We start from the raw sequence: 24,982 nt of genomic DNA on the forward strand, positions 1-24,982 counted from the left end.
CCTCACAGACAGGGTTCTGCCCTCCTGGGGTCTGGAAAACCAGGAAGGCAGAACATAGCATTTCCTCTGAGAGCAGGGTGTAGCCTCCCCCAGCCTCTGGAAATGCTTTGAAGGGCACAGATGGTGCCATCCTTGCATTAACCAGTCTACACCGGTTCAGGGACCCCTTCTCCCCTGCTTTGGTGGGAAACTGGACAAAGGAATGGGGAGTGACCACTCCCCTGTCCATCACCACCCCAGGGGTGGTGCCCAGAGTTTTTTCAGTGTGTCCTAGACTTCAGCCATCTTGCTTTGTAAGGTGTGGGGGCACTCTGGAGGGCTCTGAGTGGCCAGTGCCAGCAGTTGACGTGAGACGCAGACTGTCCTGCGGTCCTGCTGACGTAATTTGGAGGAGGTAAGACCTTGCCTTCCCCACGAATGATGGTACCCCTGTGTATTATGTCTTCTTCGCTTCCTGAGGCCCCTGTGCACTCTTTGCAAAATTTCTTCATGCGCGGCCTGGCCCAGGTCCCCAGAACTCCACCCTGCGATGCTCAACTCGCTGAGTTGTTCTCTGGCGACGTGGGATCTTCTTTTGTCTGCTGCATCAACTGCATTTTTCACCTCCTTTGAACCCAGATCCTGCCACTTCTAGGGGTGCTGGCTGGCATCCTGAGGGCTCTCTACAGTGCTGAGAGCCCCCTCTTCCTCCTCACAGAGTTGAGGCCACCAGGTCCCCCCTGGGTCCATCCTGCGCCATTTTGATGAAACACGCACTTTTGACGTAGCCAAGGCTTGTTGGTGCCTCCCATCACAAAATCTCATCTGTAACGATCTTCACGCTGTGGGACATCTTTTGCATTATGCAAGAACCCACTGGCATCTTCCTAGGGTGCATTTTTGCAGTCTTCTACTAACCAGGAACTCTTTTTTTGCACCCTCTTCTGGGTTGGCAGGGGCTCCTGTCCTTCCTAGAACTTCTTTCGACTTCTGGACTTGGTCCCCTTTCCTTTGCAGGTCTTCAGGTCCAAAAATCCAGCAATTGTTCTTTGAAGTCTTGGTTGGCTGCTGCAAAATCCCCAAAACAAGGTGTAGTGTGTCCTAAGGAAACTTGCAGTACTTTACTCCTGCTTTTCTGGGCCCTGGGGTGGGTTAATTTACTTACATTTAGTGTATTCTTACTCTCCCAGCGATTCTGCACAAACTACACTTGTCTAGGGGGGGATTCGTGATTCACATTCCACTTTTTTAGTATATGGTTTGTGTTGCCCCTAGACCTATTTTCTCCCATTGCATTCTAAAGGATTTCCTACTGTTTGCATTGCTCTATGACTATTTACTTGTCTAATTTTGGTGTCTAGTGTATATATTGTGTATAATACTTACCTCCAGAAGGAGTATTGTCTCTAAGATATTTTTGGTACTGTGTCACCTAAATAAATACCTTAATTTTTCCTTGTGTATAAGTACTGTGTAACTATAAGTGGTATTGCATGAGCTTTGCATGTCTCCTAGTTCCGCCTAAGCTGCTCTGCTATAGCTACCTCTATCAGCCTAAGCTGCTGGAACACTACTACATTTCACTAACAAGGGATAACTGGACCTGGTGTAAGGTGTAAGTACCCAAGGTACCCACTACAAACCAGGCCAGCCTCCTACAACATTTAAGTAAAATAATTTCTTACTTCAGAAACAATGTTTCTCAGTACTTCTAAAATAACTAAACCTAATATTATATAAGCAGCAAGAAGGCAAGTTATAAATGATAAGAATAAAATGAAAAATTCTAACATGGTTAAAATGTAATACAGAGTCTAATACACTAACCTCTACTTCTATGTGTTACACTAAGAGTATGGAAGGCCGAGCAACTTTCAGTCCAGAGTTTCTTAGGGGAAGAGGCACACTGCATACCTTGTTTACAGCAAGATCTGTCTATATCAGTGGAGACGTGAAGACAGTGTTCCCTGCCAAGGGCGATACACTTTGTTGTAGTGGTCTCCTTCCGTGATGCAGCTGTAGCAGCTTCAAGTGAGACGTAGCATCTGCGGAGTACACTGACAGTAGGTGAGACTGTGTCTGGCAGAATCCCATCTGATAAGCTGGATGAAGGACCTCGCCTGACAAGTGGTCAAGTGTCAGTTCTTATATATCCTATTAGAAATGTAGCAATGTCTGACATAGATCATGTGCATCAAGGTATACGTCCCAGATGTTTCCTCATGAACATACAAGGTAAAAGAACATGAATTCGGACTACACTGTTTCAGCTCGATGTCTGTATTTGTGCTTTTTTAACCTTCACGTGGTGAGGAGTAGGCACCTGGCCTAGACTAATGTTGCATCAGGTGTCATATCTATGTCATTAGTTGAATGACTTGATATTTTCACAGTTCTTAGTAAGATGAGATTACAAGACATTTGCATCAAATTCTTGCCTGCAGAATATTGGTATGGAAGGGGTAGTGCTCTCCTGATTACCTCCTTCCTTTCCAAGTGCTCATCTCTCCTCCTTAGAGCTCGCAATCCCATGCGCTCCAGCATGGCATCCCTCAGGGTTCATCATTAAGCCCCACATTGTTTAACATATGCATCCAGCCTTCAGCTCAGGTTATGAAATCTGTAGGGCTTACACTGATTCTGTATGCAGACGACAGTCAGCTTGTACTTTCAATATGAGACAATCCTTTCAAAGACAGGGCCAAGTTTGAAAAAGGTGTACTTGCGGGTGCAGAGTGGATGATGAACAACTGTCTACGTCTTAATGCTAATAAGACCGAAATTCTTCTTCTAGGCAAACAGATACTTTCCCGTGACAATCGCAGGTGTCCTTCTTCCCTTGACCCTCACCCAAATCCAAGTATTGCATCAAAAACCTGGCAGTCTGGATAGATAACACCCTGGCCCTTGGTCAGCACCTGTTCTGGACACATAAGAAGCTTTAAACCAATTTTAGTTTTTTTTAACCTTGCATCCACTGAACTATCATCCAGGCAGTTACACTGTCTCATTTGGACTACTGCAATATTCTATACTTGGGTGGCAATAAATCTGTCATAAAGAAACTGCAGCTTGCCTAAAATAGGGGTGCTAGGATGCTCTGCTCCCTCAGTTTCTGCTTCCGGTCTTCTGCGCAGGCTATACTGGTACTTTGTGGAGAAGCCTATTTATTTTAAAACTTTCTACTCTGCCCATAAGATTCCCTATTGTTAGGTGGGTCCCATTGTGAGCCATCTTACCTCATTGTATTGTCCTGCTTGTCGCCTGTGCTCTGCCGCCCTTAACTTGGCCACAGTTCCCCAAGTGAGGAATCCAGAGTAGGTGGCATGGGCAGTCCTTCCCTGACCTGGCCCCTGCACTTCCTCTTTGTATTAGAATTCCTCAGAATCCCTTTCTTTTTTGGATGTCTCTTAAAACATGGATTTCTTTCCATCTAGTCTCTTGCCCATTCTTGGGGTGCCAGTTCCTCCAGTATATGTTTTATGGGCCAGCGCCGGGAAGCCCCTATGATAGGGCAGCTATGCACTCTATAAATCTTTTAACATAACATGAGAATGATACTGCGTAAATCAGGAAAGATGGTGACTTTCATTGTCGAAGACTGAGACAGTGACTTCCATTTCCTAAGATGGAACCAGTGCCTCCATAAAAAAGGAGTTGGACCATATATCTTTACATCATGATGGTGACTAGGGCATGAGTTAGAATTTTCTGGTGGTGCTTGGGAGCCATTTGAACATCCTTATTAGTAGGGTGTGGAAGCAGGATGTGGTGAGAGCACTGATTTGTGGGTTGGTGGGTCAGAGTGTGTCTGGCTTTCATCCAGTTACTGACTTCAGTCATGTAGATGGTGAACTTGTTTCTCGTGTTTTGGGTCTTGTCCGAGAGGGAGAGTATGAGTTGTGTGTCATCTGTGTATGAGAGGATATTGATATTGTGAGCATGGATGACATTGGCTGAGGGATTATGTATGTGTTGAAGAGGGTAGGGCTGAGCAATGAGCCTTGATGCACTCTACAGATTAGTGTTCTGGCTTCTGAGAAGTAAGGTGACAAGCTGACAGCCTGTGTTCTTTCTGTTAAGAAGAAGCAAACCAGCAGTGAGTGGGTCCTTGTATGCCAATATCATGCAAGCACCGGATGAGGCTGGGGTGTGGGACCATGTCAAATGCTGCAGACAGGAACAAACATACAGTATTATCTTAGTGGCAGCTAGTTAGCTCCTTGACATATGTGCCTTAACTTATGTGTATCACAGGTGTTGTTGCATCATTATGCACATGCATCAATGAAGTACTTGCATCCTGATGCACTGACGTTATCATACACTCAGCACAGCTCATCAGATTGCTTTGCAATCTGATGAGGAGCATCATCTACAAGCAGTCTCCCTGAGGTACTGAAGTATTGGAAAAGCCAACCTGTTTCCACAGTGGTGAAGACAAGCACCAGTTAGTCTCCCTCCTCAGGAGCTGCACAACTATGATGGGAGCAGTGAGAGTAAGTGAGCGGATGAGTTTTTCTACATCCGAATGAGTAATGAGTGTCATCATTCAAAGACACCCCACAAAAGACACAGACGCAGGTGAAGGGGTTACTCATTGGCAGGCGCTGCCATGAGAATGCTATAATTATCTGCGGTATGCCAATCTTGCAAGTCACTCCCAGAACAGGAAGAATATGTACTCTCAACAGCACCTGCCAATATAGGATATGGATGTATTATTTCTGATTTTCCACAATATCCTTAACACTACACAACGCAGAGGTAGTGTTAGGTAGATTCGAATAGTCGAGTGCCTATCATGATGAATGCCTAAACCCTCTCAGGACGGATTTATGGACAGACACATGTCAACAATGCAGAAATGAACAGTTCTAATATCTCATCTTGTTCATAACTTTTTGACAAAGGGGTATAAGTATAGTTTTTTTTACCATGACACAATTTTGCCCTGTTGGTCCTACTAGGTTACAGTAGCAATAAGAGAACGTGCACAATCATGTAAACCTTTAGTAGACCAGAAGAGAGTACTCAAATATCAAGCACACATCTGGCCCAAGGTCCATGAAAAAGCAACACATTTCAGGGACACCTGATCCTACTTCAAGCAGGTTAACCTTTACTGATAACATTGCCTGGCACAAAAAACAAAGATTGTCTTATATACACACTGCTGTGGACGTTTAGATATCACCCCTAAATAAATGCTGAGTGGGTTAAAAAGAGCATGGTGGTCAGGTCAACTTTCATCTGGCCTTCAGGAGCATCCAGTTGCCTGGTGGATTCACTTACTGCTCAGCTCTCCCTGCCAGGCAGACACAAAGCTCTACATAAGTTGGGTGGTTCGCCTGATGTGATGGAAAAGGGAGGTCTCCATCATCTCCTCAGGCCTCACAGGTAGCCCTCTGTGCTTTAAAAAGGGCCCTTATATTCTATTGTCCAATCTCTCAATCAGTCTACACTCCGAACTCAGATAAATCTGGTATTTCTAAAAGCATTTATTCGAGGCCACCAGATACAATAAGTTTCTACAGCCTTAGATGGATTTCAATAAACCACCCAGAACTACTGGCAGGTCTGATGAGGGAGACAGTGATTAATCAGGGGGGTCACATATTTTGTGCTTTCTATGGTCTTGTAAAATATTGGTCACCTGATCAGTCAAAGGAGTCATCAAAAATTGTGCTTTTGTCTCAAAATGTTAATATAGAATTCTTGATATCATTTAGGCAGCCTGAAAGTGTTATGACTTGATTAATACCAGACAATGAGTGTAACCTGGTAGCACACATGCCACAGGCGTTACTAGGAGACAACAATGGGGGCACATGGATGTGCAAAAGATTTGATGACAATTGTTCTTTTAAGTCAGATTCCTTTGCAGTCAGTTTTCTGACCTGTTTCTTCTGGTCCTTTGCACACAGGGGGGGCTGATGAGATCCGGTTGGTGAACTCTGGTGACGCCTGCAGTGGAAGGGTGGAGATCAAACATGAGAATCGCTGGGGGACGGTCTGTGATAGCGACTGGGATTTGAAGGATGCTGAGGTGGTCTGTAGACAACTCAACTGTGGATCAGCAACCAGGGCAGAAAGAAGAAATGATATATTTAAAAATGGTGTGTTCCCTGTGTGGCTCAGTGATGTTAAGTGCACAGGAGCAGAAAAGTCCCTCTTTGATTGTCCACACGCTTCCTGGGGAATCAGCGACTGTACGTTCAGGAGAGATTCCGGAGTGCAGTGCACAGGTAAGAGAAACAAACAGCAATCTTTAAACTCCATTGAAAATTCTTAAACTAATAAAAAAGTTCAGTTCAAAACAACACTATATTAATCTCAATAGATGTGCAAAAGTAAATTGACAACCTGAATTGGGTGTGCTAGGAGCTAGAGATTTTAGCAATGGCCTTCAGAGATTGCAAAGTCTCTCAAGGCATTGAATACAGAAGGAGATGCACTGAGGCAATCCTATATGCAGATGAGATGCTTCTAGGATCACACCCTCTCGCTCCTGTCAGTTTCATACCAGAAGATATCCAACAGTTGTGGACATCCGCAGGTGATAAAGTGACGACATGATCGTCTCAAAGCACCACCAAGAGTTGGAAGAGATGAGATTTTTATATTGGCAAGCAATAGCAGGTTCTAAGCATGTTTTCGATACAGGATGTCTTGTGAAATTATATAAAAAGATGAAGATCATGGAAGGAAGAAACATGACTTCAAAGTAAGTATCAACTATAATAGGTAACCAATAGCAACCATTACCAACTCTTAAAATATCCCAGTCTACAGGTTTTACCATTGGGTAAGCAACATTACTGTCTGGGTCCAGCAGCTATGTATGTGTTATGACAACCATACTGTGCAGGTGGTATGTATAGCTTCATGCTAGTCCAGCATCCCGACCACTGCATTATAACACTACCGCTGTGCTTGCGGTAGTTTCGATGGTGGTGTCGGCATGCTCTGCCTCAGAAAGCGAGCCTGAGGCACAAGCTGCTGCAGTGCAGTGCCAGATGCACCTCGGGCTCACTGTTGCCATGCACAATGTTGGCACACAATGCAGGATTAGGGGTGAACAACATGTGGTCCCCGCCACACTGCCCAATGAGCAAAATTGCCCCAAGCCCTGGTTGGGGCCCTTCTGTGCCTTTTTGCCAAGCTTTTCATTGGAGAGTCCCTGCCATGAAAAGCTCTGCGGAAAGACAGATCGTGATCAGCACAGCAGTGTTGGCGTCAGCACCGTTTCGTTTGACCGCCTCTTTTCCCACCACCGCAGGATCCAAGATCCTGGAGGTCGCAGCTGTCTTGTGGCAGGCTGACCGCCATCCTCATAATCTGACAGTCGGACTGCCTAGGATGCAGCGGTTCGACCACCACCATAGGTACGATGGTACCAGGAATATTGTACTTGTAATCAGGGCCTTAAATCAAGCATTGTGGACAAACTTGGGATCTGAGTTGCAGTATTATTTTCCACATCTCGGCCTAATAGTTGATCCTGTGTCCCGAACCACTTTTCCCTTTATTTGCTAAAATCTTCTTTCCACTCTTCAGTTAATGCTTTAAGGATCACTGTTATTCCATTTCTATCCCCCCCACTCACTAATGTCTGCACCTGGCTCGTGGTCAGTTCCAGCACATCCCGCCATCCCTAGAAGGAGTGTTTGATCCCCTCCAGTGTCCATAATTCAGGAATTGGCCTGCTGTTAGGGAATAGTTTCAAAAAAGGTGTCACTCTCCCATCTACAAATAGATCACACAGTTCAAATCCAGCCTGCTCCAGGTCTCTAGTTTCACCCTTGGCAGCCCGAGTACAAACTGGCAGCCTCTGGAAAAAGCTATGCATGAAAACCATGACAAAATATAGAGAAAATATGACTGAAAACATATTACATTTCCTAATTTCACCAACTTCAGAAGACATTCATAACTGGAAGAACATAAAACACTGGACTTCACTGTAGGAAAGTACCATCTTGCCTGGCATGTTACCCCTATATTTCACTGTATATATGTTGTTTTAGTCTATTTGTCACTGGGACCCTGCCAGGCAGGGCCCCAGTGCTCATAAGTGTGCCCTGTATGTGTTACCTGTGTGATGACTAACTGTCTCACTGAGGCTCTGCTAACCAGAACCTCAGTGGTTATGCTCTCTCTGCTTTCCAAATTGTCACTAACAGGCTAGTGACCAATTTCACAAATTCTCATTGGCATACTGGAACACCCTTATAATTCCCTAGTATATGGTACTGAGGTACCCAGGGTATTGGGGCTCCAGGAGATCCCTATGGGCTGCAGCATTTCTTTTGCCACCCATAGGGAGATCTGACAATTCTTACAAAGGCCTGCCAGTGCAGCCTGAGTGAAATAACGTCCACGTTATTTCACAGCCATTTACCACTGCACTTAAGTAACTTATAAGTCACCTATATGTCTAACCTTCACCTGGTGAAGGTTGGGTGCAAAGTTACTTAGTGTGAGGGCACCCTGGCACTAGCCAAGGTGCCCCCACATCGTTCAGGGCAAATCCCCCGGACTTTGTGAGTGCGGGGACACCATTACACGCGTGCACTGTACATAGGTCTCTACCTATGTACAGCGTCACAATGGTAACTCCGAACATGGCCATGTAATATGTCTAGGATCATGGAATTGTCACATTCCATGAACCCCCGGGTCTCTAGCACAGAACCCAGGTACTGCCAAATTGCCTTTCCCGGGGTTTCACTGCAGCTGCTGCTGCTGCCAACCCCTCAGACAGGTTTCTGCCCTCCTGGGGTCCAGCCCTGGGGGCCAGGGTCTCTGCTTTGGGGAATTCTTCAGATACCGAATGCAAGAGCTCACCAGAGTTCCTCTGCATTTCTCTCTTCACCTTCTGCCAAAGGATCGACTGCTGACTGCTCAGGACGCCTGCAAAACCGCAACAAAGTAGCAAAGACGACTACTGCAGCCTTGTATCGCTTCATCCTGACGGCTTTCTTGACTGTTTCCTGGTGGTGCATGCTCTGGGGGTAGCCTGCCTCCTTCTTGCACCAGGATCTCTGAAGAAATCTCCTGTGGGTCGACGGAATCTTCCCCCTGCAACCGCAGGCAACAAAAGACTGCATCACCGGTCCTCTGGGTCCCCTCTCAGCACAACGAGCATGGTTCCTGGAACTCAGCAACTCTGTCCAAGTGACTCCCATAGTCCAGTGACTCTTCAGTCCAAGTTTGGTGGAGGTAAGTCCTTGCCTCCCCACGCTAGACTGCATTGCTGGGTAGCACATGATTTGCAGCTGCTCCGGCTCCTGTGCACTCTTCCAGGATTTCCTTCATGCACACCCAAGCCTGGGTTCCCGACACTCTAACCTGCAGTGCACAACCTTCTGAGTTGTCCTCCGGCGTCGTGGGACTCCCTTTTCTGACTTCGGGTGGACTCTGGTTCATTCCTCTTCCAAGTGCCTGTTCCCATACTTCTGTGGGTGCTGCCTGCTTCTGTGAGGGCTCCCTGACTTGCTGGGTGCCCCCTCTGTCTCCTCATCCAAGTTGCAACATCCTGGTCCCTGCTGGGCCACAGCAGCATCCAAAAACCCTAACCGTGACCCTTGCAGCTAGCAAGGCTTGTTTGCGGTCTTTCTGAGTGGGAACACCTCTGCAAGCTTTTTCACGACGTGGGACATCCATCCTCCAAAGGGGAAGTTCCCAGTCCTCTTCGTTCTTGCAGAACACCAAGCTTCTTCCATCCGATGGCAGCTTTTTTGCACCCTCAGCTGGCATTTCCTGGGCATCTGCCCACTCTCGACACTGTTGCGACTCTTGGACTTGGTACCCTTGTCTTACAGGTACTCAGGTCCGGAAATCCACTGTTGTTGCATTGCTGGTGTTGGTCTTCCTTGCAGAATCTCCCTATTACGACTTCTGTGCTCTCTGGGGGTTGTAGGTGCACTTTACACCTACCTTTCAGGGTTTTTGGGTGGGCTATTTACCTAACCCTCACTGTTTTCTTACAGTACCAGTGACCCTCTACAAGTACTTGCAACTACTTACCACTTTGTCATTGTGTACTTTTCATAAGAGAATAATATACAAAACAAGTTCAGTGTATGTACACCTAACCAAAAAGTTTAGCTTTTCTTCTCTTACACTATCTGCTAAGTGCTGAAAAGTACTTCTAAACTTTCTAAAAGTTTCAAAAAGTTTCAAAAAGTTTTTTTTTTCCTGTTCTTTAAAATGTCCTGCAACTTTTTCTCTCTTTTCACTGTCCCTAAACCTTCTTCTATCATGTCTGGTGTAGGAACTCCTCTTAAATTGGTCAATATAACATATGACAATCTTAACTTTAAGAGCCTAAGGAGTCTCTGCATTGATAGAGGTTTAGTGGTAGGAAAGAACCTTTCTAGAGAATTTCTATCTAACATGCTCATTGAGAATGATAAGGCCCAGGGTGGTACTTCATCAGAAAGGTTAGTAGATACCTCACACTCTGACCCAGGGGAGACCCTTGAGGGAGGTGTACAGGGTTCTCTTCCAAACCTGCCCCCTAGCAGACCTCATAGCAATGCTGGTAGTAATAGAAGCTCCCATCATAGTAGGGATGTTTTTGTTCCTGAAGGCCAGGTTGTTAGAGTGCCAGCTGTTAGGGACAGGTCTCCCTCTGTTCATTCCAATAGTTCTTCTGTGTCAAAACATTCCCAACCCACCCACCCTGATAACAAAATGTTAGAAAGGGAACTCAACAAGCTGAGAGTGGAAGAGACCAGGCTGAAGCTTAAACAGCAACAGCTGGCTCTAGACAGGGAATCCCTAGTTCTGGAGAAGGAGAGACAGAGGTTGGGGTTTGGACCCCATGGTGGCAGCAGCAGTATTCCTGATAGCAATCCTGTGAGAGAGGATGATTCCAGGAATCTGCATAAGATTGTTCCCCCTTACAAGGAGGGGGGTGACATTAACAAGTGGTTTGCTGCACTTGAGAGGGCCTGTATGGTACAGGGGGTCCCTCAAAGACAGTGGGCTGCTAACCTATGGCTATCTTTCAATGGAAAAGGTAAGGATAGGCTCCTTACTGTGAGAGAAACTGATGCCAATAATTTTGCAGTTTTGAAGGATGCACTCTTGGATGGATTTGGCTTAACAACTGAGCAATACAGGATTAAGTTCAGAGAAACCAGAAAAGAGTCCTCACAAGACTGGGTAGACTTTGTTGACTATTCAGTGAAGGTCTTGGATGGGTGGTTACATGGCAGTAAAGTTTCTGACTATGAAAGCCTGTACAATCTAATCCTGAGAGAGCATATTCTGAATAACTGTGTGTCTGATTTGTTACACCAATATCTAGTGGACTCAGATCTGACCTCTCCCCAAGAATTAGGAAAGAAGGCAGACAAATGGGTCAGAACAAGAGTGAACAGAAAAGTTCATACAGGGGGTGACAAGGATGGCAAGAAGAAGGATGGTACGTCTTCAGACAAGGGTGGGGACAAATCTAAAAATGAGTCTTCATCAGGCCCACAAAAACACTCTGGTGGGGGTGGTGGGTCCAAATCCTCTTCTAATCAAGCAAAAAAGCCTTGGTGCTATTTATGTTAAGTAAAAGGCCATTGGACAACTGATGCCAGTTGTCCAAAGAAAAGCACCAAACCTCCCACTACCACAACCCCTTCTGCAACCTCTAGTGCCCCTCGTAATAGCAGTGGTGGTGGGAGCAAACCTACTAATAGCCAATCCAAGGGAGTAGCTGGGCTCACTTTTGGTAATTTAGTTGGGGTTGGTCTTGTTAGGGAGATCACAGAGGCTGTGTTAGTCTCTGAAGGTGCCATTGATTTGGCCACCTTGGTTGCTTGTCCCCTTAAGATGGAGAAGTACAAACAACTTCCCCTAATAAATGGTGTTGAGGTTCAGGCCTACAGGGACACAGGTGCCAGTGTTACCATGGTAATAGAGAAACTGGTACACCCTGAACAACACCTACTTGGTCACCAGTACCAAGTGACAACGCTCATAACAACACTCTTAGCCACCCCATGGCTGTTGTGAATCTCAACTGGGGGTGGGGGGGTTACTGGTCAAAAGAAAGTTGTGGTTGCTTCAGATTTACCTGTAGACTGTCTACTAGGAAATGATTTAGAGACATCAGCTTGGGCAGAAGTGGAGTTGGAGGCTCATGCAGCAATGCTGGTATTCCTGGGCATATTTTTGCTTTGACAAGGGCTCAGGCCAAAAAGCAAAAAGGACAGGGTGACTTCGATCCTGGAACAATGGACCAAGTGCTCCCCAAAGCTAGGGTTAGTAAAGGTAGATCCCTACCCACTATCCCTCCCTCTACAGATGATTCTCCTTCTGAGGAAGAAGAATTTCCTCGCTGTGCAGAACCTTCACCAGATGAGCTGGCAGCAGACACTGCTGAGCTTTTGGGTGGAGGGGGGCCTGCCAGGAAAGAGCTGAGTGTGGCACAGCAACACTGTCCCACATTAGAGGGTCTCAGACAGCAAGCTGTCAAACAGCACAATGGGGATGTCAGTGACTCACATAGAGTTTACTGGGAGGACAACCTCTTGTACACAGAGGCAAGGGATCCAAAACCCGGAGCAGCCAGGAGATTGGTTATTCCCCTGCAGTACAGAGAGTTCCTCCTAACTCTGGAACATGACATTCCTTTGGCTGGATATTTGGGTCAGATTAAAACATGGGAAAGGCTTGTCCCCCTGTTTCACTGGCCTAGGATGTCAGAGGACGCAAAAGATTTTTGTAAGTCTCGCGTGACCTGCCAAGCCAGTGGCAAGACTGGTGGCACTCCAAAGGCTCCCCTTATTCCACTGCCTGTGTTTGGGGTTCCCTTTGAAAGGGTAGGGGTTGACATAGTTGGCCCCCTTGACCCTCCTACTGCTTCAGGCAATAGGTTTATCTTGGTGGTAGTGGACCATGCCACAAGATATCCTGAAGCAATTCCTCTAAGGACCACTACAGCACCTGCAGTGGCAAAAGCCCTCCTGGGAATCTTTTCCAGGGTGGGTTTCCCAAAAGAGGTTGTATCAGACAGGGGTAGCAACTTTACGTCTGCATACTTGAAGGCCATGTGGAAGGAATGTGGTGTAACATACAAATTTACCACACCTTATCATCCACAAACAAATGGACTGGTAGAGAGGTTTAATAAAACTCTCAAAGGAATGATAATGGGACTCCCTGAAAAACTCAGGAGGAGATGGGATGACCTGTTACCTTGCCTCCTTTTTTCCTTACAGGGAGGTACCCCAGAAAGGAGTGGGCTTCAGCCCCTTTGAACTCCTCTTTGGGCACCCTGTAAGAGGTCCCCTAACACTGGTAAAGGAGGGCTGGGAACAACCTTTAAAAGCTCCTAAGCAAGACATAGTGGACTATGTACTCGGCCTAAGATCCAGAATGGCTGAGTACATGAAAAAGGCCAGTAAAAACCTTCAGGCCAGCCAATAGCTCCAAAAGCAATGGCATGACCAGAAGGCTGTTCTGATTCAGTACCAACCAGGACAGAAGGTGTGGGTATTGGAGCCTATGGCCCCAAGAGCACTCCAAGACAAATGGAGTGGACCCCACCTCATTGTAGAAAAGAAGGCCGAGGTCACCTACTTGGTTGACCTGGGCACTGCCAGGAGTCCCCTTATGGTGCTCCATGTCAATCGCCTAAAACCCTACTATGACAGGGCTGATCTCACCCTGCTCATGGCAACAGATGAGGGACAGGAAGAAGAGAGTGACCCTCTCCCTGATCGCTTCTCTTCCACAGAAGAGGATGCTCTAGTGGAAGGTGTAGTTTTGGCAGACTGTCTTATTGCTGAGCAGAGAGACAACTGCATAAATCTCCTAGGTCAGTTTTCTGAACTCTTTTCAACTGTGCCAGGCACCACATCTTGGTGTGAACACACAATTGATGCTGGAGGCATCAAAAGTAAAATCTATAGGCAGCCTGACCATGTCAGGGACTGCATAAAACAAGAATTTCAGAAAATGCTTGAACTGGGAGTGGTTGAACACTCTGAAATCCCATGGGCCTCTCCTGTGGTGCTTGTACCAAAGCCTCACTCAAAAGATGGAAAAGGGAGATCAGGTTTTGTGCAGATTACAGAGGTCTCAACCAGGTAACAAAAACTGATGCTCACCCTATACCCAGGGCAGATGAGCTCATAGATACACTGGCATCTGCCAAGTATCTAAGCACCTTTGATTTGACTGCAGGGTATTGGTAGATCAAGTTATCAGAGGATGCTAGAGCAAAAACTGCATTTTCGACTATTGGAGGGCACTACCAATTCACAGTAATGCCCTTTGGTTTGAAACATGCACCTGCCACTTTTCAGAGGTTGGTGAATACAGTCCTGCAAGGGTTGGAGGCTTTTAGTGCAGCATATCTGGACGATATAGCTGTCTTTAGCTCCACCTGGGATGATCACCTGGTCCACCTGTGGAAAGTTTTGGAGGCCCTACAAAAGGCAGGCCTCACTATCAAGGCTTCAAATTGCCAGATAGGGCAGGGGAAAGTGGTTTATCTGGGACACCTGGTAGGTGGAGAACAATCCAAACTATCATAGATTGGGTTCCTCCTACAACACAGACCCAAGTGAGAGCATTCCTAGACCTCACTGGGTATTACAGGAGATTCATTAAAAACTATGGCTCCATTGCAGCCCCACTTAATGATCTCACTTCCAAAAAGATGCCTAAAAAGGTATTGTGGACAGCTAGTGGTCAGAAAGGTTTTGAGGAGCTGAAACAGGCCATGTGCACTGCACCTGTCCTAAAAAGCCCATGTTAATACAAGAAATTCATTGTCCAAACTGATGCATCTGAATTAGGGGTAGGGGCAGTCTTATCACAACTTAACTCTGAGGGGCAAGATCAACCAGTAGCTTTGATCAGCAGAAGGTTGACTCCTAGAGAAAAGTGTTGGTCTGCCATTGAGAGGGAGGCCTTTACTGTGGTCTGGGCACTGAAGAAGTTGAGCCCATATCTGTTTGGCACTCACTTCATTGTTCAGACAGACCACAAACCTCTACTTTGGCTAAAACAAATGAAAGGTGAAAACCCTAAATTGTTGAGGTGGTCCATATCTCCACAGGGGATGGACTATACAGTGGAACATAGACCTGGGAGTACCCACTCCAATGCAGATGGACTCTCCAGATATTTCTACTTAGACAATGAAGACTCATCAGGTCATGGCTAGTCTTATTGTCCTTCGTTTGTTGGGGGGGGGGGTTGTGTAGGAAAGTACCATCTTGTCTGGCATGTTACCCCCATATTTCACTGTATATATGTTGTTTTAGTCTATGCGTCCCGGAGACCCTGCAAGGCAGGGCCCCAGTGCTCATAAGTGTGCCCTGTATGTGTTCCCTGTGTGATGACTAACTGTCTCACTGAGGCTCTGCTAACCAGAACCTCAGTGGTTATGCTCTCTCTGCTTTCCCAATTGTCACTAACAGGCTAGTGACCAATTTCACAAATTCACATTGGCATACTGGAACACCCTTATAATTCCCTAGTATATGGTACTGAGGTACCCAGGGTATTGGGGTTCCAGGAGATCCCTATGGGCTGCAGCATTTCTTTTGCCACCCATAGGGAGATCTGACAATTCTTACACAGGCCTGCCAGTGCAGCCTGAGTGAAATAACGTCGACGTTATTTCACAGCCATTTACCACTCCACTTAAGTAACTTATAAGTCACCTATATGTCTAACCTTCACCTGGTGAAGGTTGGGTGCAAAGTTACATAGTGTGAGGGCACCCTGGCACTACCCAAGGTGCCCCCACATTGTTCAGGGCAAATTCCCCGGACTTTCTGAGTGCGGGGACACCATTACACGCGTGCACTGTACATAGGTCTCTACCTATGTACAGCGTCACCATGGTAACTCCGAACATGGCCATGTAATATGTCTAGGATCATGGAATTGTCACCCCAATGCCATTTTGGCATTGGGGAGACAATTCCATGATCCCCCGGGTCTCTAGCACGGAACCCTGGTTCTGCCAAACTGCCTTTCCCGGGGTTTCACTGCAGCTGCTGCTGTTGCCAACCCCTCAGACAGGTTTCTGCCCTCCTGGGGTCCAGCCAGGCCTGGCCCAGGAAGGCAGAACAAAGGACTTCCCTTTGGAAATAGGTGTCAGGGCTGGGGAGGAGTAGCCTCCCCCAGCCTCTGGAAATGCTTTGATGGACACAGATGGTGCCCATCTCTGCATAAGAGAGTCTACACCGGTTCAGGGATCCCCCAGCCCTGCTCTGGCGCTAAACTGGACAAAGGAAACTGGAGTGACCACTCCCCTGACCTGCACATCCCAGGGGAAGTGCCCAGAGCTCCTTCAGCGTGCCCCAGACCTCTGCCATCTTGGATTCAGAGGTGTGCTGGCACACTGGACTGCTCTGAGTGGCAAGGACCAGCAGGTGATGTCAGAGACTCATTCTGATAGGCTCTTACCTTTCTTACTAGCCTATCCTCCTTCCTAGGTAGCCAAACCTCCTTTTCTGGCTATTTAGGGTCTCTGCTTTGGGGAATTCTTCAGATATCGAATGCAAGAGCTCACCAGAGTTCCTCTGCATTTCTCTCTTCACCTTCTGCCAAAGGATCGACCGTTGACTGCTCAGGACGCCTGCAAAACCACAACAAAGTAACAAAGACGATTACTGCAGCCTTGTATCGCTTCATCCTGGCGGCTTTCTCAACTGTTTCCTGGTGGTGCATGCTCTGGGGTTAAACTGCCTCCTTCTTGCACCAGGAGCTCTGAAGAAATCTCCCGTGGGTCGATGGAATCTTCCCCCTGCAACCGCAGGCAACAAAAGACTGCATCACTGGTCCTCTGGGTCCCCTCTCAGCATGACGAGCGTGGTCCCTGAAACTCAGCAACTCTGTCCAAGTGACTCCCACAGTCCAGTGACTCTTCAGTACAAGTTTGGTGGAGGTAAGTCCTTGCCTCCCCACGCTAGGCTGCATTGCTGGGTACCGCGTGATTTGCAGCTGCTCCGGCTCCTGTGCACTCTTCCAGGATTTCCTTCATGCACAGCCAAGCCTGGGTCCCCGACACTCTAACCTGCAGTGCACAACCTTCTGAGTTGTCCTCCGGCATCATGGGACTCCCTTTTCTGACTTCGGGTGGACTCCAGTTCACTCCTCTTCCAAGTGCCTGTTCCGGAACTTCTGCGGGTGCCGCCTGCTTTTGTGAGTGCTCCCTGATTTGCTGGGCGCCCCCTCTGTCTCCTCATCCAAGTGGCGACATCCTGGTCCCTCCTGGGCCACAGCAGCGTCCAAAAATCCTAACTGCGACCCTTGCAGCTAGCAAGGCTTGTTTGCGGTCTTTCTGCATGGGAACACCTCTGCAAGCTTCTTCACGACGTGGGACATCCATCCTCCAAAGGGGAAGTTCCTAATCCTCTTCGTTCTTGCAGAACACCAAGCTTCTTCCATCCGGTGGCAGCTTCTTTGCACCCTCAACTGGCATTTCCTGGGCATCTGCCCAGTCTCGACACTGTTGAGACTCTTGGACTTGGTCCCCTTGTCTTACAGGTACTCAGGTCCGGAAATCCACTGTTGTTGCATTGCTGGTGTTGGTCTCCTTGCAGAATCCCCCTATCACGACTTCTGTGCTCTCTGGGGGTTGTAGGTGCACTTTACACCTACCTTTCAGGGTCTTGGGGTGGGCTATTTTTCTAACCCTCACTGTTTTCTTACAGTACCAGCGACCCTCTACAAGCTCACATAGGTTTGGGGTCCATTCATGATTCGCATTCCACTTTTGGAGTATATGGTTTGTGTTGCCCATATACCTATGTGCTCCTATTGCAATCTACTGTAACTTTACACTGCTTGCATTACTTCCTTTTGCTATTACTGCATACTTTTGGTATTGTGTACATATATCTTGTGTATATTTGGCATCCTCATACTGAGGGTACTCACTGAGATACTTTTGGCATATTGTCATAAAAATAAAGTACCTTTATTTTTAGTATATCTGTGCAGTGTGTTTTCTTATGATATTGTGCATATGACACCAGTGGTATAGTAGGAGCTTTGCATGTCTCCTAGTTCAGTCTAAGCTGCTCTGCTAAGCTACCTTCTATCAGCCTAAGCTGCTAGAAACCCCTCTTCTACACTAATAAGGGATAACTGGACCTGGTACAGAGTGTAAGTACCCCTTGGTACCCACTACAAGCCAGGCCAGCCTACTACATTCACGCAAAAGTGAACTGAAGAATAATCTTCCTGCTCAGAATTACTTATAGTTAACAACATATGGCTAAAATGGTCAACTGAATGCATTGTAACGTTCGATAAAATATTCTCTAAACTAAAATTGTCTGTCATGGGAAGGGAAATGAGCTCTAATATTAATTTCGCATCTGGGGTAAACCTATTTGGCTTCCCTAACACACATTGGCAGATTTCATTGTAACAAGCCATTGAAATGTTTAGGAAACGTGACAAATTGTATTAAATTCCCAACTGGGCCAAGATTCCCCACAATAAAAGTAGGCCACTGCCGAGTTCGTGGAGTTCTGCTACAAGGAACTCTGCAAAGTGCCTAAAAACTCTGCTGTGCTATGTGGAGTTCCGCGAGCGGAGCAGTTTCTGTAAGCTGTGTTTGTTCTGATTTTCAATGCCAGGAGTTTCTCAGCCACTGTAAAATCAATGTGAATGGCATCACATGGAACGCCAGAAGGCGCTAACTTCTTTCTGCTGATCAAGTAGATTTTCTACTCGAGCGGCACCTCTTTCTCTTACTCACACTCGCTAACTCAACGTTGGCAAGCGTGAGAAAAAACTCTGCTCCAGTTCACTTTGTGGAGTTTTTCAGAACTCCAGGCGGAGTGGGGAAATTTCCGTGAACTCTGCCGGCGAAGGGGAATTCTTCGCCCACCCTTAATTAAAAGCACTTCATTTTCCCAGCCTCCTATTAATGAGGGAGGCCTTCTATGTGTGAAATTGACACAGTGAAAGCGTATTGATTTAGGGTATTTAGGGCATCACCTGTGGCAAAAACCTCAGAAGTCGGAAATCCAGGCTCGAGCATTTAGTAATTTGCTGAAAGGTGTACAGGCCTGAAGTTTCCACAGACTTCGGGATTCTCTCAGCCTAAATGAACCAGATCTAAAAATACTACAATGAAATAAAGCCCTCATTTACAAGGGCATTGCAGCACTGGAACGTCACTTTTATCGACGTTCTGGTGGCACAATGGGCTGCCCCATATTTACAAAGCAGCATTAAGCAACTTTTTTTTCATTCCCTGCAACACAGGCATCCTTGCACTATGGGGCATGGGTGCCTTTGTTGGCACTAGGCAGCTACATTTAGTGCCAGCACTAGGGAAAACACAGGGGTGCACCATATTGTCTTAAAAAAGGCCCATCCTTGCGTTTCTGAAGTGACACAGTATGGCCCTGCCAAATTTGACACAGCACCCTACTTGTTTGGGACTCACTTCATTGTTCAGACAGACCACAAACCTCTATTATGGCTTAAACAAATGAAAGGTGAAAACCCTAAATTGTTGAGGTGGTCCATTTCCCTACAGGGTATGGAATTTACAGTGGAACATAGACCTGGGAGTACCCACTCCAATGCAGATGGACTCTCCAGATATTTCCACTTAGACAATGAAGACTCATCTGGGCAAGGTTAGTCTCATTGTCCCTCGTTTGGGTGTGGGGGGGTTGTGTAGGAAAGTACCATCTTCCTTGGCATGTTACCCCCATTTTTACCTGTATGTCAGTATGTTTTTGCCTGTCTCACCGGGATCCTGCTGGTCAGGACCCCAGTGCTCATAGTTTATGGCCTAATGTGCGTGTCTGTATAGTGCTTGACTGTGTCACTGAGGCTCTGCTAATCAGAACCTCAGTGCTAATGCTCTCTCTGCTCTTAAATTTGTCACTATAGGCTAGGGACTTCATTTACCAAATTCAGTTGGCACAACTGGACCCCAAGTCTTTAGTATATGATACTTAAGTACCCAGGACATTGGGGTTCCAGGAGATCCTTACGGGCTGCAGCATTTCTTTTGCCACCATTAAGGAGCTCAGACAAACCCTTTCACAGGACTGCCACTGCAGCCTGCGTGAAATAGTGCACACAGCGACAATGAGCGTGCTCCTGGACTCCTAGAGGGTGGACCCCAACAACACAGACTGTCCTGAGGAGCTGAAGTTGCAGGTCACAGGAGTCGTCAAGGATACTTTGTTGCAGTTACATCAGTTCCTGGAGCAGTCTGCAGTTGATCCAACGGTCAGAAGCTGAAGCAGAGGATACAGAGGATTAATGGAGGAGTCTTGCAAGCTGAATCTGAAGAGGAACCCACAGGGGAGACCCTAAATAGCCCTGAGAGGGGGATTGGCTACCTACTCAGGTATGCACCTATCAGGAGCGATCTCTGACGTCACCTGCTGGCGCTGGCCACTCAGAGATCTCCAGAGTGTCCCCACACCTTGGAAAACAAGATGGCTGATGCCAGGGACACACTGGAGGAGCTCTGGGCACCACCTCTGGGGTGGTGTTGGACAGGGGAGTGGTCACTCCCCTTTCCTTTGTTCAGTTTCATGCCAGAGCAGGGACTGTCGGTCCCTGAACCAGTGTAGACTGACTTATGCAAGGAGGGTACCATCTGTGGCCTTCAAAGCATTTCCAGACGCTCTGGGAGGCTACCCCTCCCAAACCTGTGACACCTATTTCCAAAGGGAGAGGGTGTAACACCCTCCTCCCAAAGAAAATGCTTTGTTCTGCCTTCCTGGGACTGAGCTGCTCAGGCCCCAGGAGGGCGGAACCCTGTCTGTGAGGTGGCAGCAGCTGTAGACACAGTGCAAGCCTCAGAGAGCTGGTTTGCCATTACTGGGGGTCCATGGTGGAGCTCCCAGGATGCATGGGATAGGCCCCCTAATACCAGATTTGGAATGGGGATGAATTCCTTGATCTTAGACACCTTACATGACCATATTCAGAGTTACCATTGTGAAGCTACATATAGGTATTGACCTATATGTAGCCCCCTCACTCACGAAGTCCAGGGAATGTCCAGGGAATTGACCCTGGACAGTGTGGGGGCACCTTTGCTAGTGCAAGGGTGCCCTCGCACTTAGTAACTTTGCACTTAGCCTTTAGTACATGAAGGTTAGACGTATAGATGACTTAGAAGTTACTTAGGTGCAGGGAAAATGGCTGTGAAATGGTGTGTGCACTATTTCACGCAGGCTGCAGTGGCAATCTTGAAAAAGGGTTTGTGTGAGCTCCTTATGGGTGGCAAAAGAAATGCTGCAGCCCATAAGGATCTCCTGGAACCCCAATGCCCTGTGCACCTAAGTACCATATACTAGGGACTTCTAAGGGGGGGTCCAGTGTGCCAATTGGAATTGGAATATGAAGTCACTAAACTATAGTGACTAATTTGGAAGCAGAGAGAGCATAAACGCTTGATTTCTGGTTAGCAGAACTTTAGTGACACAGTTGAGCACTACTGACAGCACACACATTAGGCCACAAACGATGAGCACTGGGGTCCTGGCCAGCAGTGTCCCAGTGAGACAGGCAAAACATACTGACAAACAGGCAGAAATTGGGGGAAACATGCCAAGAAAGATGGTACTTTCCTACAACAGACTTACACGATTTCTTGTTAGGTCCTAGAAAACTTCACACAAAGTGATTTTTATATGCAATATATAGCAACATTTGGAAACTTTCACCAAAAGAAGCCACTGCCCAGTTGAGGCAAATAGATCAGGACAGCCTACAGAAAGCTCTAACCAATGTAGAGAACGGAATGGACAATTGACATCATACAAAATGGCATTTAATTTTTAAACATGGACAGAGTCAGCTTAGGCCCGTTATGCAGTCGGACGTTGCAAGCCTCGAAAAGTGGCTGCATACCCTGGCAACATATAAGCTCCAGGTAAATGTTTACCGTGTTTAACTTGATTGGAAAGCAACAAATAATGACTAAGAAAGAAGCAACAAACATTTAGTTAAACATTGAAAAGTTGGAAAAGTTGCCTTTCACTGTGGCGGAAAAGCCATCTGCAGTTTTGGTTAATACATGGGGTTATTAATCTGCCTATTTCAACACTCCAGTTCACCTCATGTTTGAAACACATTCCTGTTGGCAGATTTGAGAAGCTAGGATCTAGTTACATCCATGAGGTGTGGGAGCTAACCTTTATGTATAAATGTTTCAAGAACATAAAAGCTGTTTCTTAGCGGAAGCAAATGTGAGGTGTCTGTAAGTCATTTGAAGATTCAGCTGCAAATTGAACTTATTATTTGAAGGGGGTGCCTGTCCCTTAGATTCGTTCAGCATTCCAGTTGCTCTTGAATGGGAGTTATGTGATGCTGAACTGAATCAGCTGTTGTGGTGTGTGAGCCGGAATTGCCTATGTAGTTTTGGTCTCCCAAATGGTTACATGTTGAGGAATTGTGTTTCCCCCCCCACAGAAGAGATAAAAGTAGCAGAAATTTTGCTTCATGTTGCTACTTCAAATGTAATTGTTGACAAGCTGACTAAAGACTCTTTTGTTTCAAAAATACATCGTGCTTACATCTGCCCTCAAGACCTTTGCGCTCCAAGCGGCGAGGTCATCCTCAGATATACAGTCCATTTCAAATACCATCTTTCCAAGACATTTTGGTGAACTCATGCATCCAATTTTTAATGCATCTAACGTCGCTGGGATTGTAAATTTCTTTAAGGGTGTAAGTTCTGGTTTTGTCAGCACCTTCTCCTCTATATTTGGCATAATAGCTTCAGCCACACACTCCATTTTTTCTAGTGTCTTTGGGGGATTCCCTTGTACTTTGGCATTAATTGGTGGCATTTTGCTGTTGCTATATTTCGTTCACAATGGTTGCCCCATCTCCCCAAGGAGGACTGATGACCCTTCCACCAGCCCAACTGTGTTGTGTCCTCAGGAGTCAGTATTTTGGAGCACCACTCCTAGAAGAACTAGAGTCTAGCTGGTCTTTCCCATTCAGACCAGTTCCGAATTGTGTGCAGCCCGTCTGTCAAAGTTTGTGGTGGTCATTGAACATGTACCAGAGGTGTGTCTTACCATGCAGCACATACCTTCTTCGGATGCTGGTCTGCTGGTGTTCTCGATGAGGGTTCATTACCAGACATGCACATTGAGATTGCCATTGCTAAGGGAAGCTTGCTATGAGCCACCATTTGTGGATTAAGTGGCTCTTCGTGGTACAACACCTGACACTGCATGCAATGCTGCTGGCTTGGCCTGAGCTATGGCTGAGGCAACAGAACATGAGTCCTCCCTCACATTCCTTGTCTACAAACTGGTTCTTTTACCATCTGCCAAAGTAGGGTCTTTCCTGGACTCAAAAGCAATTGATGACATTGGTGATTTTCTAAAAGACCATGATTATTGTTGTTTTGCTGGCATTTGGCTTTGATAGATGTTTGAGTTTTGCAAAATTTTTAATTGACCTTTTTAATTTGCCTCATAGTTTGGTCTGTTTTGCTTGTCAACGTGGACATTTCATCTCATGCACTATATTTTAACCTACTTTTAGTAACTTATGTAGGAAAGGTGATTTTAATATTAGGTTTTATTATAGAGCTCTGCACCTTTGAACCTACCATGGGGAGGGTGTTGTGAGTTTATTTTAACATTTTACACAGGGGCATTATTTGGCTCAGGCCCTGAGGCCTGTGCCTTTTTTCTAGTTAGAATTTACTTTTAATTCTTTCATTATTTTAGCAAAGCTTCACTTTAATAGAGATGTTTTTATTCAGTTGTCCTTCCATGCAAAATCTGTTATTCATTTATTTGCACAACATTTTCATCCTGTGCTCAACCCAAGGCTGTACACAATGTTTACCGGGTGTTGCTGGTGCAAAGGAACATTGTCTACCCTACATAGAAAAGTATGTGTTGTCATGTTAAGTCAGTTCTGAGAATAACAGCTATGTTATTTTGAACTAGCACACTGCTCACATTATCTTAGAGTGTACATTCCAACCAGTTTGTCATCTTACGCTGCACGTTGTTGTAGTTTCTGACAAAACCTTTTGGTTCCTCTTCATCTATGTGGGAGGACTCTCTGCAAACTTGTTCCCATATAGAAACTTAGTACTGTAGGTAGGAATGTTAGGCACACTATTGTGACAATGTGGTGGGTCTCTTCTTGTGTTTCACGTTTTAGGTCACTGTTGTAATAACGCACTGTTTCATTATCCTCCTAATCACAATTCAAGCCTTACTATGTAGAACGGAGTTGCTTCAATAAAACCTACTGAACAAAGATCCTGCTTCTGTTTTGTCTTTGCATGTATGAGACTTGTAAAACTGAGAGAAAGGGATATGATCTGTTCCACCATGATTTCCCTTAGGAGTCTGAGTTTCATGTGATAGGCTGCCACAAATCACTCTTTGGTATTGGTGAGGTGCTGCTAACTAGCTGGAAATGTTAGGCCAACAGCTGGCACATAGAATGGGATCAGACTCAGTCCCCATACTTGGTGGTGCTGCTGCCCAAAATCCAGCAGTCTTGTTGCTACAACAGAAGTCTACGACAATCCTGCTAATATATTTTAGAACCCTCATTAGTTTCTAACTACACAACCAACAACCCTCTTTTAGGTGGATTTGCAAACATGCCAACAGCGATCCGGTGTGGTCCTTCTCAGCATGTCCTGTAATCATCTAATTCTTATAATAAAAAGACTAGACACGCTCTACTCTTTCAGTCACTTTCTCCTTGGCCTCAAGAAGCTCAGGCTGTGTTTCTGGGAGTTTTGTCCACTGCCCTTCGAGTGCTTGGAATTCTTCCTCACGGACAATACTTCTGTCAACAAGGTCCTCCAGACACCTTCCAGTTCTAAAATACATCCACCCCTAATCACAGCTTTAAATGCATCCCACTCCACTCCACTTGAGGTGACAAAGGAGAACTAGTGTGCTTAGCAAAATAATTATTGATGGAAGTAGCAATTGTGTCCCTATACCCTGGATCTTCCAACAATTCTGGTCTCAACCTCTATGTCAGGATG

General features: G+C 46.3%; 1 protein-coding gene across 1 annotated transcript in view; it reads left to right on the forward strand.

Moving 5' to 3' along the window:
• Positions 1-24,982, forward strand: part of LOC138286373 (scavenger receptor cysteine-rich type 1 protein M130-like) — a 793,269-nt gene that overhangs the window by 725,063 nt on the left and 43,224 nt on the right. Inside the window, exon 15 of the mRNA XM_069226532.1 lies at positions 5,907-6,227. Within this exon, the coding sequence (XP_069082633.1) occupies positions 5,907-6,227 (321 nt within the window). The remainder of the gene's footprint in view (positions 1-5,906; positions 6,228-24,982) is intronic.

This window comes from Pleurodeles waltl, chromosome 3_2 (assembly GCF_031143425.1).
Source record: "Pleurodeles waltl isolate 20211129_DDA chromosome 3_2, aPleWal1.hap1.20221129, whole genome shotgun sequence".
In the NCBI taxonomy this organism is placed as follows: domain Eukaryota; kingdom Metazoa; phylum Chordata; class Amphibia; order Caudata; family Salamandridae; genus Pleurodeles; species Pleurodeles waltl.